Source organism: Papio anubis, chromosome 8, assembly GCF_008728515.1.
Source record: "Papio anubis isolate 15944 chromosome 8, Panubis1.0, whole genome shotgun sequence".
NCBI lineage: Eukaryota > Metazoa > Chordata > Mammalia > Primates > Cercopithecidae > Papio > Papio anubis.
In genome coordinates, this window is record NC_044983.1 from 118688698 (window position 1) to 118705396 (window position 16699).

General features: G+C 38.1%; 1 protein-coding gene across 4 annotated transcripts in view; it reads right to left on the reverse strand.

Moving 5' to 3' along the window:
- The window catches only part of ATAD2 (ATPase family AAA domain containing 2), a 104356-nt gene that overhangs the window by 51451 nt on the left and 36206 nt on the right, over positions 1-16699 (reverse strand). For all 4 annotated transcript variants that reach the window (XM_009213544.4, XM_009213543.4, XM_017962283.3 and 1 more), the window contains exons 9-18: positions 16300-16407; positions 14355-14463; positions 13992-14107; positions 12313-12487; positions 11130-11218; positions 4387-4546; positions 3289-3379; positions 1893-2207; positions 1420-1552; positions 887-1073 (exon numbers count right to left, since the gene is read on the reverse strand). In XM_009213544.4, coding sequence (XP_009211808.2) covers positions 887-1073; positions 1420-1552; positions 1893-2207; positions 3289-3379; positions 4387-4546; positions 11130-11218; positions 12313-12487; positions 13992-14107; positions 14355-14463; positions 16300-16407 — 1483 coding nt within the window. The remainder of the gene's footprint in view (positions 1-886; positions 1074-1419; positions 1553-1892; positions 2208-3288; positions 3380-4386; positions 4547-11129; positions 11219-12312; positions 12488-13991; positions 14108-14354; positions 14464-16299; positions 16408-16699) is intronic.

Consider the following 16699-nt stretch of genomic DNA (forward strand, 5'->3'; position numbering starts at 1 on the left):
AAATCCCACAACCTTATTTTTAAATGTTGTTTAAAAGTTTCATTTTTTTGAAAAGATAATTTCTTCAAGCAACTAGAAAATAGTTGGAGAAATCTAGATTTTTCTGTCGTAATCAAAAGTAAACAAAACTACAAATATAACATATTTTTATATTTTAAAAATGTTAATATAGCCAGGCGCGGTGGCTCATGCCTATAATCCACGCACTTTGGGAGGCCGAGGAGGGTGGACTGCCTGCCTGAGCCCAGGAGTTTGAGACCATCCTGGGCAACATGGTGAAACCCCATCTCTATTAAAATACATACAAATAAATAAATAAAATAAAATAAAAATAAATTTGCTGGATGTGGCGGCATGCGCCTGTAGTCCCAGCTACTCAGGAGGCTAAGGCGGGAGAATTGCTTGAATCCTGGAGGCGGAGGTTTCAGGGATCTGAGATTGTGCCACTGCACTCCAGCCTGGTGACAGAGAGAGACTCCGTCTCAAAAAAACCAAAACCAAAAACAAACAAAAGTTAATATACAAATACCAAAAACACAAAAAGCAGAATATCTGAGTACTTACTAAGGAGCAGTCACCATTTTAAGTACTCTACTCATTTAATTCTCACAACAGCCATATGAGGTAAGTATTATTATCTCCATTTTCCAAATGGGGAAAATGAGAGAGATCTAACAACTTTACTAAGGTCACAAAGATATTAAGGGTGAATGTGGGATTTAAAGTTATTCTCTTTAATGATTAAGCAATCACGCATAATTCTGTTTTGTAAACCTGAAGTTACAAATCAGAAAGACAAAAAAAACACAATGCAAAAAAATGAGGCAATTTTAGCTTTTATCTCCAAAAGGCTGTTTTGTCTTATAGTTGAGCACCAACAAATTACCTGGGCACATGTTTCTTCAGGGGATGTAGCACTAACTCCAAAAAGAACAGGAATGTCTAATGTATATACAGTAAATTTTTCCAAAGCATGAATGACAGCTGGTGCCAGGTGAGAACCTTGCCCAAATCCTGGTTCTCCTACTATCAGTATTCTTGGTCGAAAAGACATAGGTTGGTAACAAGCATTTCTGAAAGAGAAATCATTAATAAGCTATATTTTAGAAAAAACAGTTTAAAATTTCCCCCTAAATTGTCAATTATAAACTTTCATAAGTAAAATGTCTTGCCAATAAAGCCAACCAATCATAACATGGTTCACATAGTTTCTGGAAACAACTGATACCCAAAGCTTTTTAGGAATATTTTTATCGACTGTAATTTCTACTATTGTGACAACTATAACAACAGAAAATTTCTGGTAGTTTAATTTAAATAAAAAGCAGATTGGTTAGCATTTTTTACTTTTTCAACCACATCTCATTTATTTTTAGAAAATTTACACATGCAAAACATTGATTTGCAAGAAAAATATACCTATTCAAATGAAGAAAATTAAAATTGTCTTTTGCCTTATGAGAAGATTTCTGAGAAAGTCCATTGTCATAAACTGATGGAACATCATCATCACTGTAAGCCAAGTCACTTTCTAGCAGAGGACAAGAAATATCTATAAAACCAAAAAATTGCACATTAGTAACTTCTGGATTGCAAAGCAAATCTTTAATGATTCAGTTACCAAGTTAGCATACTTGAATTAAATTTTTTCAAAGAATCAAAAGTATTTCTGTAGATATGAATTAATAAGTAAATGTAAAAATGCACCCCAAACTTACAGCAAATTAAGTTAAGGGCAATCCATGGGTAAATTTCCTTCAAATATCCCAGGAAAAGCCTTACCAAATTTTTCTCAAGAGATTCTTTTACAAATAAATATTTCTGGTATGTATGAAACATTTCACTTTACTGATTATAAAAACTAACTTTAAATGGTCAATCAAGTTTTATACCTGAGTCTAATGTTTTATTTGTTCTGAATTCTGCATGTGGAAATACTCTCTGCAGGGCTTCTAAGATCTTGTCAACAGTGCTTTGCAGGAGTGGTTTCACAATGGTGGACAGTGCCTGCCCAGGTGATGTCACAGCTCTTTGGGACGCTGGTATCATCTTTTGCATAGCTACCTCGAAATCCTTAGCTGAGATATTAATTGAAGAGAGATCCAACTGTAGTTTCTCACTAGTGGTATAGATCTGTGGGTAGCGTCGTCGTAGAGCACATAAAGCAGCTTCAGCACATATTGATTTAATATCTGCTCCACAGTATCCTATCCAAAGCAACCAGGGGAAGAAAAGAACCAGCCGACCAAACAAAGAAACACAAAACTCTATTAGCATGACCATGGTTAAAAGAAAATTAAAAATCAGCCTCGCAATATAGTTAGCAAATATTTAAAAGTAGTAAAACCAAAATCTCTTTTACCCAGTAAACTTATCAGTTAGTAATAGCCAACAACAATCAATCAACTTTTACGAGTGCAATACACAAGCACTAAGTATAGCACAGAGGTCAAAATCAAGAGTTTTAAAATCACACAGACTAGATTCAAATTCCAGTTTGTAATTTACTAGCTGTTTGACCTTAGAAAATTCACATAATGCTCTCCAGCCATTTCTTTATCTGTAGAGATACTGCTACCTACATCATAGGAATGATGTGAAAATTACATGAAATAATATTTATAGAATGCTTAAAAGGATGACTAAAACATGGTCAGTAAAGAATAGCTATTATATTATTATGATATAATAATATATTGTATTTTGGCCGGGCGCGGTGGCTCAAGCCTGTAATCCCAGCACTTTGGGAGGCCGAGGTGGGCGGATCACGAGGTCAGGAGATCGAGACCATCCTGGCTAACATGGTGAAACCCCGTCTCTACTAAAAATACAAAAAACTAGCCGGGCGTGGTGGCGGGCGCCTGTAGTCTCAGCTACTCAGGAGGCTGAGGCGGGAGAATGGCGTGAACCCGGGAGGCGGAGCTTGCAGTGAGCTGAGATCCGGCCACTGCACTCCAGCCTGGGAGCACAGCGAGACTCCGTCTCAAAAAAAAAAAAAAAAATTGTATTTTATACAATTATATTATTATCTACTCTGCCCCTTATGGCCAATTTGTCAAATATCTCTATTTAATACCAAGACTTCGTGAGAAGAAAATGCCACAAATAAGAGATAAGAAACAAATATAACCTTGTATTTCTTTATTAGTTTGGTGCAAAAGAAATTGTGGTTTTTGCCATTACTTTTATAGGCAAGAACAACAATTACTTTTGCACCAACCTTATACAACTTGTTTCATATTTCAAATAAATGTAGTATTTATTTTAATTGCTTAAAACAATGTTTACCAACACAGTTTTCTGCTAGCTCTTCTAAAAATGTGTCCAGTGGTTTGGGATTCCAATCCCTGGTGTGAATCTTTAGAATCTCTTTTCGAGCCTATGAATAAAAACAATTTAATTTTTTACAACTATAATAATAAATGCTATTCAGATTAATTTCAATTAAAAATACTTTTGATTACCTAAAATTTTAAAGTGATCAGTACTTAATATTGGCCGGGTGCAGTGGCTCACACCTGTAACTTTGGGAGGTCGAGGCAGGTGGATCACTTGAGGTCAGAAGTTCGAGACCAGTCTGGCCAACATGGTGAAAACTACTCTCTGCTAAAAATACAAAGATTAGCTGGGCGTGGTAGCATGTGCCTGTAATCCCAGCTACTCGGGAGTCTGAGGCATGAGAACTGCTTCAATCCTGGGGGCGGAAGTTGCAGTGAGTTGAGATTGTACCACTGCACCCCAGCCTGGGTGACAGCAAGACTTCATCTCAAAAAAACAAACAAACAAACAAAAAACTCAATATAAGCAAAATATGAAAGTGAAAATAAGAAAAAGGATGTACTTTTTAGAGTTTAATGGACTTGTCTCATTATTAAACATATTTGCATTTATAGCACTAAAGTTATACTGGTCATAAATATAAGTAAGAGAAAATAAGTAACTACTAAAGTAGCTATTCATTCTGGTGCATGTTAAGAGCTGTTTTTAAGAGTACAGACAGCTCTTCATATATTTTCCTCTTTGGTTCCTAGAAGATTAAGTAGACTTAAAAAAACTTGGTAGGATTATATGATATTCATGAAAAAGCCAAGGCTAACAAACTGGCTAAGGATTAATTACTCATTAAGCCACATGTTCTGAAGCAACACTTAGAACATCCAAAGGCTACACTCAAATTGAAAGAATTTTAAGAGTAATTTTGGGAAGGCATTATTATATTTAAAGAAAAGAATAAAAATTTGTCCGCATGAGTTGTTCACTAACAACTATCACTAGACAAGACCAGGATACAAAACTCAAGAATCTCCAAATTTTTACTACACCAAGACTTATGATTAATAAACAGCAATATATTTTGTCAAAATTTGAGTGACATTAAATTCTTACCTCTTTATCAGGTAGGCTAAAAAGGAATTCTCTGTCAAAGCGACCAGGCCTTCGTAAAGCAGGGTCTATAGAATCTAGTCTGTTGGTAGCACCAATGACCACAATTTCCCCTCTGCTGTCCAATCCATCCATAAGAGCTAGCAGGGTGGAAACAATAGAACTAAATTTTAAAAATAAGAGAGAAGAGATTAATACTATGAACACAGTCTATATCATTCAGTAATATTTCTTCTTTTGGTAAGATTTAATGTATTACACGTGAATAAATTTTCTCAGAGCACCTCACTATTTCCAATGGATTAAAAAAATCTATAAAATAACATACCAAATGGCACATAGAAATTGAAATCAATGGAAAACAGATGGTCGTTAGACCCCCACAAATGAATCCTAGAAGATATTTCATAAAGCATAATTTCACAAAGGAACTTAAGAGTTCCCAAACAATATACAACATCAAAAAAGGCAAGGCATGGTGGCTCACGCCTGTAACCCCAGAACTTGGGGGCTGAGGTGGGAAGAGTGCTTGAGGCCAGGAGTTTGAGACCAGCCTGGGCAACATAGGGAAACCCCGTCTCTATTAAAAAAATAAAAATAAAAAAAATAAAGCCAGCATGGTGACATGACCTGGGCCTATAGTCCTACTACTGGGGAAGCTGAGGTTGTACGTAGTGAGCCAAGATTGCACCACTGCACTCCAGCCTGGGCGACAGACAGAGCAAGACCTTGTCTCAAAAAAATAAAAAAGAAAAGAAAAGGAAAAAAAGTGCTGGTAGCACCAGGTAGGACACACAGTATCTAAAAATAATAAAATTTCCATTGTGTATACATGATCAAAGAACACCAAAATAAAATAGAATATTCATAAAGCATAACAGAATTTTCATTACATTTTAAACTTTTTATTATACAGACAGAATAGTAAAATGATCTCCAAATTTCCATCACGAAGCTTCAACAATTATCAGTATGCCTTTTTTGTCTTCACCTGACCACTTTTAAAAAGAAAAATAAAACCTCAGACACACAGTTCAATTCATAAATATTTCATGTAAGTACTTCATGTATGTATTTCTAAGAGATAAGGACTTACAACAAATCCAACAATGTCATCATCCTAAGTGACTAATTCCTTAATATCTAATACCCAATTTTTCCTGATTGTCTCAAAATACCTGTTTACATTTGATTTAATCAAAATGTAACCACACACTACACTTATTTGTCACTCAATTCCTTGACAGTTCCTACTGTGCCTCTTACATTTTTTTCCTTCCACGCCATTTATTTGTTGAAGAAACTGGGTCATTTGGCTTGTAGAATTTCCTTCGCCCATTCCGGACTGGGCTGACTGCTTCCTGATAGGGTCATTTAAGTTGTCCCTCTATCTTTCATATTTCCTGGAAAGTGGTAGCTAGATCTAGAAGCTTTTTTTTTTTTTTTTTTGAGATGGGAGTCTCGCTCTGTCGCCCAGGCTGGAGTGCAGTGGCGCGATCTCAGCTCAGTGCAAGCTCCGCTTCCTGGGTTCACGCCATTCTCCTGCCTCAGCTTCCTGAGTAGCTGGGACTACAGGCGCCCGCCACCACACCTTGATAATTTTTTTGTATTTTTTTTTTTTTAAGTAGAGACGAGATTTCACCGTGTTAGCCAGGATGGTCTCAATCTTCTGACTTTGTGATCCGCCTGCCTAGGCCTCCCAAAGTGCTGGGATTACAGGTGTGAGCCACCGCGCCTGGCCTAGATCTAGAAGCTTAATGGATGCTGGCTAAACCATTTGGGATGACGTATTTCACAGGAAGATACCACGTAATTCCTATTATATCCCCACAGGAGGCACCTAATACCAGCTTCCCATTTAAGGTCAATCAGTGGGTTGAGTTTCGGTCAGGTGTTATCAGCTTGTTCCACCCATCATAAATATCCCCATCAACCTTCTTTTTTATCTTACTGCTTGAGTGGCCATTGATAATATTGTTTAGATAAAGGTTTCCCAAATTAGCACTACTGACATTTTGGGCCAGATAATTATTTGTTGTGGAGAGCTGTCCTGTAAGTGAAGGATGTTTAACAGCATGTCTGGCCTTCATCTACCAGATGCTAAGTAGCTGCCCTCACCAGTTGTGACAACCAAAACTGTCTCTAGATATCTGTCCCTGAGGGGAGGGGGATGGCAGCATCCCTGGTTAAGTCTAGATCCACTATTTCATAAGAGGCTACAAAATGGTGATTTTCTAATTCAATCATTTCTTTTGCATTTATTACCTGTGATTTTCCTATATAAAGAACTACACTACTTCAACTGCTGAATTGCCCTCAATCATGGCCTGTATAGGACAGGAAGAAATGTTTGATTCTTTCCTTCTTATCAGTTTGCAGAGTAATAAATAATAACTCAGCAACTTTAGGTGACCAGTTGAATTAAAAAAACTTATTACAAATTGATGATTTTTAAGATCTTGGTGTGTTCCCTGCCAGCAGTGGCAAGGGTGGTGGTGATGGGGAGAAGGCTCATTCTGTATTTTCTGGTTCTTGTGGCTACCTCGTCCCCTCACCTCCTTGCCCTGTCATGCCCTGCTCCAAAGAGACACCTGTCATTTCTCCCCACAAGTGGGTCTGGCCTGCGGAGGAGGGTGGGGTGGGGCATGCAGCTCCACCCTGCCTGGTTCCAGACTCAACCTGGGAGCTGGGAGTCCACACAGGCCGAGGGCTGTGACCTATACAGTGCATGATTATACAATACCGCCTATGGAGGAAGCTATCAGACATTCAGATAGCTCCTCCTTCTGGGTGTTATGGAAGAGTAGCTCTACATTTTGGCTGGGGTGCAAAACACTTAGGAGCTGGGTGTCTTAGATGAAGGTTATAGAAGAAACATTGTCAAAGAAAAGTTTGAAGTCAAAACTTCAAGGTGATCGAATTGCACAGCTTATTTGTGAATGCATTTTTTATCCAGCAATAGAACTCCAAGTTTTGAACAACAATGCTGAAAAGGGTTCAGGAAGTTTTGGTTGCACTGGAAAGAAAATTTATGCCAAGAACAGAAATTAAGAAATCATACCTTTTTCTTACAAATAAGATGTTTTCGTGTTTTTTTTTTTTAAAAAAACAAAACAATAACAAAAAACTGATGGTGGCTGGGCATGGTGCCTCATGCCTATAATCCCAGCACTTTGGGAGCCTGAGGTGGAAGGATCACTTGAGCTCAGGAGTTTGAGACCAGCCTGGGCAACATAGTGAGACTTCATCTTTACTTTAAAAAACCCCCAAAAAACCAAGCTGGGTGTGGTAGTGCATGCCTGTAGTTCCAGCTACTGAGAAGTTGAGGTGGGAAGATTGCTTGAGCCCAGGAGATCAAAGCTGCAGTGAGTTGTGATCATGCTACTGCACTCCAGCCTGGGTAAGAGTAAGATCCTGTCTCAAAAAACAAAAACAAGGCCTTGTGCGGTGGGTCATGCCTGTAATCCCAGCACTTTGGGAGGCCGAGGCAGGTAGATCTCTTGAGCCCAGGAGTTCAAGACCAGCTTGGCCAACACGGCAAAACCCCGTCTCTACTAAAAGTACAAAAATTAGCCAGGAGTGGTGGCACATGCCTGTAATCCCAGCTACTGGGGAGGCTGAGACACGAGAATCGCTTGAACCTGGGAGGTGGAGGTTGCAGTGAGCCAAGATCATGTCACTGCACTCCAGCCTGGGTGACAGACTGAGATTGTCACAAAAAGACAACAACAACAACAACAAACCAAACCAAAACCAACAACAAAAAACTAACAACACACAAAAAACCGATGTTTTTTAGGTATTTGATATATATCTATCTATCTACTGCAGTCATTATTTTTGATGCTCAAATTGTTTAATCTTCGGCCAGTGAGAGATCCCTCAAAATTGGCTCCTATGTCATTCTGGTACGATTCCAGTAATTTTTTTTTTTATTGCTTTCAGGCATTACAAAGTATTCCAGGCTTGTCTTGATTATTTCTGCTTCAGTGTTACAATCCGCCATCTCTCCTGAGTCCTAATATTTAGAGACCACACTCAGGGATGGACATTAGTTGCTCCTGGATTGTGATTGCTTCTAGGCCTTTTTAAAGTGTCCAGAGTTAGGATTTTTTTTTTTTCTTTAAAAAACAAACAAACAGAAAAACTTCGTCACAAGTTTCTATTGATATTTGCAATTCAAATTAAAGACTATAAGGGTTTTAGGTCGAGTGGGTGGCTCACGCCTGTAATCCCAGTACTTTGGAAGGCTAAGGCGGGTGGATCACCTGAGATCAGGAGTTCGAGGCCCAGTTCGACACCAGCCTGGCCAACATGGTGAAACTTTGTCTACTAAAAATACGAAAAATTAGCCAAGTGTGCTGGTGCATGCCTGTAATCCCAGCTACTAGGGAGGCTGAGGCAGGAGAATCACTTGAACTCGGGAGGCACAAGTTGTAGTGAGCCAAGACCGTGCTACTGCACTCCAGCCTGGGCGACAGACAGAGACTTCATCTCAAAAAAACAAACAAATAAAAAAAAAATTTAGGGTAATTTGACTTCTTTATTTCACATTTGTATCTCCTTTCCCTTAGGTTGAAATATTATTACCTAATGACACTCACATAATTACTTATTTGCATTATTCTACAGTATTACATTACTAAAATTAAGGTACAGAATACAGTTTAATCATCTTCAACATGCAATGTGCTAACTTCTAAAAAAGCTTAATTTAACATACATTTTTACTGTCAGAACTTTTAAGTTTTTGGTTAAAATAAGTTGAATACTAAATTTCTCTTAAAAATGGAGCTATATTTGGCCAGGCACAGTGGCTCACGCCTATAATCCCCGCACTTTGGGAGGCAGAGGCAGGTGGATCACCCAAGGTCAAGAGTTCAGGACCAGCCTGGCCAGTATGGCGAAACCCAGTCTCTGCTAAAAATACAAAGAACAGGCCGGGTGGGGTGGCTCACATATGTAATCCCAGCACTCTGGGAGGCCCAGGCGGGCTGATCATCTGAGGTCAGGAGTTTGAGACCTGGCCAACATGGTGAAACCCCATCTCTACTAAAATACAAAAATTTAGCCAGGCATGCTGGGGCACACCTGTAGCCCCAACTACTTGGGAGGCTGAGGCAGAATAATCGCTGGAACCTGGGAGGTGGGGGTTGCACTGAGCTGAGATCATACTACTGCATTCCAGCCTGGGCAACAGAGCGAGACTCTGTCTCAAAAAAAAAAAAAAAAAAATATATATATATATATATATATATGAGATAGCATAGTTTTGCTACAATTACTCTGTAATTTTTTTGCCAAAATCTTCCAATACCTTTAGAACTATCCCAAAACACAGTAAATATTCAACTTACTTGATTATGAAGTGATGGAAGTATTGTTAAATATGTTTCTTCCTGTTAGCACAATGAATGCAGTGTGACTGATAATGAAATGTGTCACATATAAAAAGTTTATCTGATTACTAACAGGACATGCAGAGACAAAACTACTTTACCATGGTACTTAACATATATTTTAATTTAGTCACAGCAACAAACAAAATTGTTTATCAAGTTCAAAAGGCCATTAGAATATAGCAAATCTTGTTAGATGTTAGAAAAGCTAAAACCCACCTATCAATCACACACTATATCTTATTCATCTTCTACATTATCTACAATATAAAACAATACTACTAGCATATATAAAGACAAGCAAACATTTCCTTTTGGATATTCCAAATTAATTAAGCAATTACACGTCATTCATGAAACCATTTAAAAAGAAGTTCTAAAAAACTGAAATAAATTGGGACTAAAAGCAATTTAGATTCAGGTTGGGACAGTAGCACTAGTAAAAGTGCTCCCTTGGATAAGCAACTAATCATCGGGGTTGAGGGTTCAATTTACCCCTCTTTAAAATGAGGAGATTGGTCTAGTATTAGAATCCTAAACTAGTAGTAATGCCCTAAGTTAGATTTTGTTTAGCGCAGGCAATGTCTTAAAAGCATCCAAATTAGCTGGCAAAATTTAAGATACTTAATTTGAACATAAAATCTGAGGGAACAAAATCAATTTTTCAAGCCTGGGTAAGCTTCTGCACATCAGTAACAGGTCAGACATAAAAGCAACTGGATATGCTCCTGTGATAGGACATTCAGTCACATTCCCCACCATAGCCCTACTCTTACTACTGGCTTAACATCACTGACCTGCCGACATTTGTTTCTATCATGAGTTAAATCTTCTGTAACCAACACTTTTCAACCATGCTTTACAACGCACTGACACTCGGAGCAGGTTTATTTTTTTTGAGAGGGAGTCTCACTCTGTCACCCAGGCTGGAGTGCAGTGGTGTAATCTCAGCTCACTACAACCTCCACCTCCCGTGTTCAAGTGATTCTCCTAATTCTCCTGCCTCAGCCTTCCAAGGAGCTGGGATTATAGGTGTGCACCACCACACCTGGCTAATTTTTTTTTTTTCCAGTAGAGACGGGGTTTCACCATGTTCGCCAGGCTGGTCTCAAACTCTTGACCTCAAGTGATCCGCCTACATTGGCCTCCCAAAGTGCCAGGATTACAGGTATGAGCCACTGCGCCTGTCCACATTTTTTATTTTTGTACTATATATAGGGTTCTACTACCAAAGAAAGGAACTATTAGCTTATAAAGTTTCTTTTACCATTTAACATTCTATCTCTCACACATAATACCACTCAGGAAATAGGATGAAATGTTGAAGTGCCATCAAGCAAGTTTTACCTATGAATCTGATCTTGCCTGCTTGACCGTACTGGAGCCAGACCATCGATTTCATCAAAAAAAATAATTGATGGGCGCATCTGATAGGCCTAGAAAGTAGATTGAGTGGTCATTTGTTAGCATAAACAGCCTCCAACACGTAGACTTAATATAAACCATTTTAATCAATTTTCATTCAAACATGCTTACCAGAATTTATAAAGCTGAATATACACTATTTCAATCAGCTTTTCTTCAAACTTGCTTACCAGAATTTATTTATAATTTTTCTTTTTTTAATAGATGGAGTCTCACATTGTCACCCAGGCTGGAGTGCAGTGGCGTGATCTTGGCTCACTGCAACCTTTGCCTCCTGGGTTCAAGTGATTCTCTTGCCTCAGCCTCAATTTATTTATAATTTATAACTATTTATAATTTATAAATTTAAATGTAAGTTCCAATAACTGGGTTTTAAGAATTCAAACTAAATTATAATGACATATGGTTTAATTTTCAATTGCATTTTCGGCTAGAAGTCTTCAAAAGACATACTCCACTGGTTATATACATTAGATTTCATATAGCTATCATTCCTGGACACACAAAAATATCTACTGAAGACTACCTATGGAAACAAGACAAAGAATAGAAGACAGTGACATAGTCTTCCTCCATGACAGGATGGGAAAACATTATTTAGCAAGATGCCACAGTTTTTATCCATTTCCATAAACATAAAATTAAAAAAGAACCTCAGGAGAGTTCCAAAAAGAGATTTAAAAGCATTTGCAGCAATACGCCTCAGGAGATCAGAATGTATTATCTCACAATGTACTGTCAATACAATCCGGGATATGAAAATGAAAGCCGCCCCAGGGCAGAACTAGTCTCCAATTCCCATACTGAGCCATAATTCACTACTACTATCTCGAAATATGAGATTACCACTCTCTTCCTAAGCATGAGACCTAAGACTCCAAAGAACTAAGATCCAATTATTTCTTTCCCTTCTTACTATAAAACTGTTCACTGTAGGTCAGTGTCATCTCGACATATAAAAAAAATAATCTAGAAAGATTACATATTTAGTCTAATTCTTTTGGGTTTATTTAGGACACTAATTAAATGTAAGAGTTATCTAATCCTCACACACATCTCCCTAGATTACAGAACTATCCAGATATATAAAATTTTAATATCGTACCTGATCAAACAGCAATCGTAGCTGTCTTTCAGATTCTCCTACCCATTTACTTAGACAATCAGCACCTTTCCTCATGAAAAATGCTACTCTTTTATCCCCTTGACTGCACTCATTGGCAAGTGCTCTGGCAACCAGAGTCTTTCCAGTTCCAGGTGGCCCATAAAACAAACAACCTCTGTAAAACAATACGTTAACATTTTAGTATTACATTTAAAAAGCAGACTTTTAAAACAAAAATTAGAAACCAATTTCATGATTAATTAGAAAATTAAAATGTGTAAGACAACTGAATTATTGTACAGTTTCATGCCACAAAGCACAACTTAAAACCTGGGAGTTAATACTGATACTGTAAAATTAATATTGAAACTGTAAATAAAACTCTATTTGAAACATTTTAACAATTCATTCATCATGTTCATCATATTATCTCACCTTGCATATGGAATCACATATCACAATCATGTAATTCAATTTGTATGGGGGAAAACTTAGGTTGCAAGGAAGAAATGTGAAAGAAAATTCAAGAAATTTCTTTTTAATTTACTAAATTACTTTAACTAGGTACGTCCAACATTTCCTGTAAGAAGTAAATGTTATTTAATATTAATAACTTTCCGCGTTATTTTTAGAGATGGGGGTCTCACTGTCAGCTAGGCTGGAGTGCCGTGGCATAATCATAGCTCACTGCAACCTCAAACTCCTAAGCTAAAGCAATCTTCCTGTTTTAGTGTCCCAAGTCACTGGAATCACAGGTGTGAGCCGCCATGCCTGGTACTTTCTAATTTTTTTTTTTTTTTTGGAGACAGAGTCTTGCTGCATTGCCCAGGCTGGAGTGCAGTGGTTCCATCTCGGCTCACTGCAACCTCCGCATCCCGGGTTCAAGCAATTCTCCTGCCTCAGTCTCCCAAATAGGCGGGACAACAGGTGCCCGCTACCATGCCCAGCTAATTTTTTGGGTATTTTTAATAAAGATGAAGTTTCACCATGTTGGCCAGGCTGGTCTTGAACTCCCGAACTCATAATCCACCCACCTCGGCCTCCCAAAGTGCTGGGATTACAGGCGTAAGCCACTGTGCCTGGCCACTTTCTAATTTTTTAAATTACAAAATTTAATTTAAAACCTACCAATGTTTACCTGTGATTGACATATGGTACATTACTTATTTATTTATTTACTTATTTTTTTGGAGATGATGTCTCGCTCTGTCACCCAGGCTGGAGTGTGGTGGCGCAATCTCAGCTCACTGCAACTTCCGCCTCCCATGTTCAAGCAGTTCTGCCTCAGCCTCCCAAGTAGCTGGGACTACAGGTGCACGGCGCCAGGCCTGGCTAATTTTTTGTATTTTAGTAGAGATGGGGTTTCACCACGTTGCCCAGGCTGGTCTAAAACTCCTGAGCTCAGGCAATCCACCCGCCTTGGCCTCCCAAAGTGCTAGGATAAAGGCATGAGTCACCGCGCCCGGCCCAGTATATTACTTTTATGATGGGGGAAGTTTATTAACTTTTAAAAGTTTATTTAAATTATTGCTTCTATAAAGGTGATTCAGAGAGAAAAGTTGTATAATGAAAAGGGAAAAGGGAACTATCGCTTAAAAATGGGTTAATAAGGTATAAGAACTACAAGACGCAAGAGTAGCACAGATTTTCAGCTAAAATTAAAAATATAATTAAATTACCTTGGGGGTTGAATTTTAAATTTTTCAAAGACTTCTGGATAAAGTAATGGAAACACCACCATCTCTTTTAGAGCTGCTATATGACTAGACAGGCCACCAACACTATCAAATCGTACCTGGTAATGGAAGCGAACATTTACATTCTTAGATTTGGAGTCCAGATTAAAATGTCACCCCACACCTTAACTATACCTAACCCATACATAATGAATTAATAATACCTTAATTGTGACCTTAAGATTAACAAAAAACGTCTTTAAAGGTTAGAGTTTTGACTGAAAAGAAAAATCATCAGTTCCTTTTTTTAACTTTAAAACAAAGCACATTATAGATCAAGCATATGTTTCAAAACAGAATACTCACTGAAGAATCTAGTTGCATTGGATCAACATCGGCAAGGCTTGCTCCAATTTTCATTCGATCTTTATACATGCCTTTTAATTCATCTTTTCGAAAATTTAGTGGGAGGCACCTATTTAAAACCACACAAACCCATCAACTCACCCTCCTTCCCAAATTCCATGTTTGAATATAAACATTTAAGTTAAAAAAAAAAATCTAAATTTTAACTGGAGCAATCTTAAGATATGTATTTTAATTTCCTAATTTTCTGTAATAGGTCCAGAACTTAAGTGTTAGAAATATTTATATCTGAAGCTTTATTATGAAATTAAAGATACATAATGAAATAAAAATATCAAGATACCACAGGCACTGTAAAGTGATTCATGGTGGTGAAATCAGATAGTACCAACCTACATTTTAATGGAGGTGTCTAACATAGACAGGGTATTTACCATTTGCCAGACACTGTTTTAGTTTTAGGTGCTTTACATGGATTAAGTCAATAAATCCTCACAACAGTCTTATGAGAAAGGTATTATTATTTTTCCCATTTTAAAACAAAACCAAGACATAGAAAGATTAACTGATTTGTCCAAGATCACCCAACTAGTAAATGGCAGGGCCAGGAATCAAACACAAGTGGTCTGTCTCCAGACCTATAACAACTCTGCTATAATACCTCTCAGAAAAAATATTCACAGTCTACCAGCATTTGGATCCAACATCAATCCTCTCAAGCAAGTTCCCTAACTACTTCCTTTTTTGTTGTATTGTTTTGTCTTTTGCGTTTTTTCTGAGACGGAGTCTCACTCGGTCACCCAGGCTGCAGTGCAATGGCGTGATCTCGGCTCACTACAATCTCTGCCTCCTGGGTTCAAGCAATTCTCCTGCCTCAGCCTCCTGAGGAGCTGGGATTACAGGTGCGCACCACCAACACCCGGCTAATTTTTGTATTTTTAGTAGAGATGGGGTTTCACCATGTTGGACAGGCTGGAAGTTCCCTAACTACTTTCAAAACTATTCAAAAATAGTTATGGCCAGGTGTGGTGGCTCACGCCTGTAATCCCAGCCAAGTCACTTGAGGTCAGGAGTTCGAGACCAGCCTCACTTCTACTCTAGTCTGAGTGACAGAGTGAGAACCTGTCTCTATTTAAAAAAAAAAAAATCCAAGCACCTAAGCACTGCATTTTCATTTACTCAACCACATCTGTAAAATGTAAATAATCCTTGCTCTATCTCCCTTAAACAATTATTGGGAAAATCAAATAAGTTGGTTAGTATATGTGAACTTATACTACAAGGAGTTATGAAATGAGTAAAGCCTTCCATTTTCCTTAAGAGTTCCTCAGAACTTATCATTATTCTAAGAAAAAAAAAATACATGAAATGAAAAAGAAAAGGTTATTTCCTTAAGTCACTGTTTGACCAGAACCACTGTGGGCCATACATAATGATTTGGCAAGCGGGCCAGGCATGGTGGCTCACAGCTTAATTTCAAAGCTTTGGGAGGCTGAGGCAGGTGGATAACTTGAGGCCAGTAGTTCGAGACCAGCCTGGCCAACATGGCGAAACCCCATCTCTACTAAAACTACAAAAATGAGCCGGGTGTGGTGATGCACACCTGTAGTCCCAGCTACTCAGGAGGCTGAGGCAGGAGAGTCGTGTGAACCCGGGAGGTGGTGGTTGCAGTGAGCCAAGATCGTGCCACTGTACTTCAGCCTGGGCAACAGAACCAGGCCCTGTCTCAAAAAAAAAATTTTGGCAAGAAATCAGTCATATGTTCTAACCTGTTATTCTGTTTCAATTGTAGGTAATTCTAAGAAGACAGTATTCTAGTTTATACATTAACCTGTTGTGCAACTTTTTAATCAGCCAGTCTATACTTATATCCAAATTATTGTTTTCTTATCAATTTTTAAAAAATGTATCTGTTGGTTTAAAAAGGTATTGATATGGCACTTACCTATTGATAGCCCTATTACGACTCCTTTTCCTCCGCCTCTCAAAGTGCTGTTCATCCTCAGAGGAAGAAGAAGAAGTCGAGTCACTACTGTGGATTGCATGCCTTCGCCTAAAGTAAAAAAGAAAATTGAAATCATGATAATGGAGGGCAGGAAAAAGAAAAGGCATAAGAAAAGCATCAGAAATATCTAATGCTTCAAAAAGGTTTATCATAAAATTATTATATCTGCTGACCCACTGACATAAACTTTGTTGGCGGAATCTTTCAAAGCGAATAAAAGACAAACAACTGAGAGGAAAGGAAAAAAGACTGAGGGCTGTGGCAGAGCTGAATATCAAATGTTCATGAAGACAGAAGGCAGGGTGACTTCTTAGTCTTGACACAAACCAGTTATTCTTGA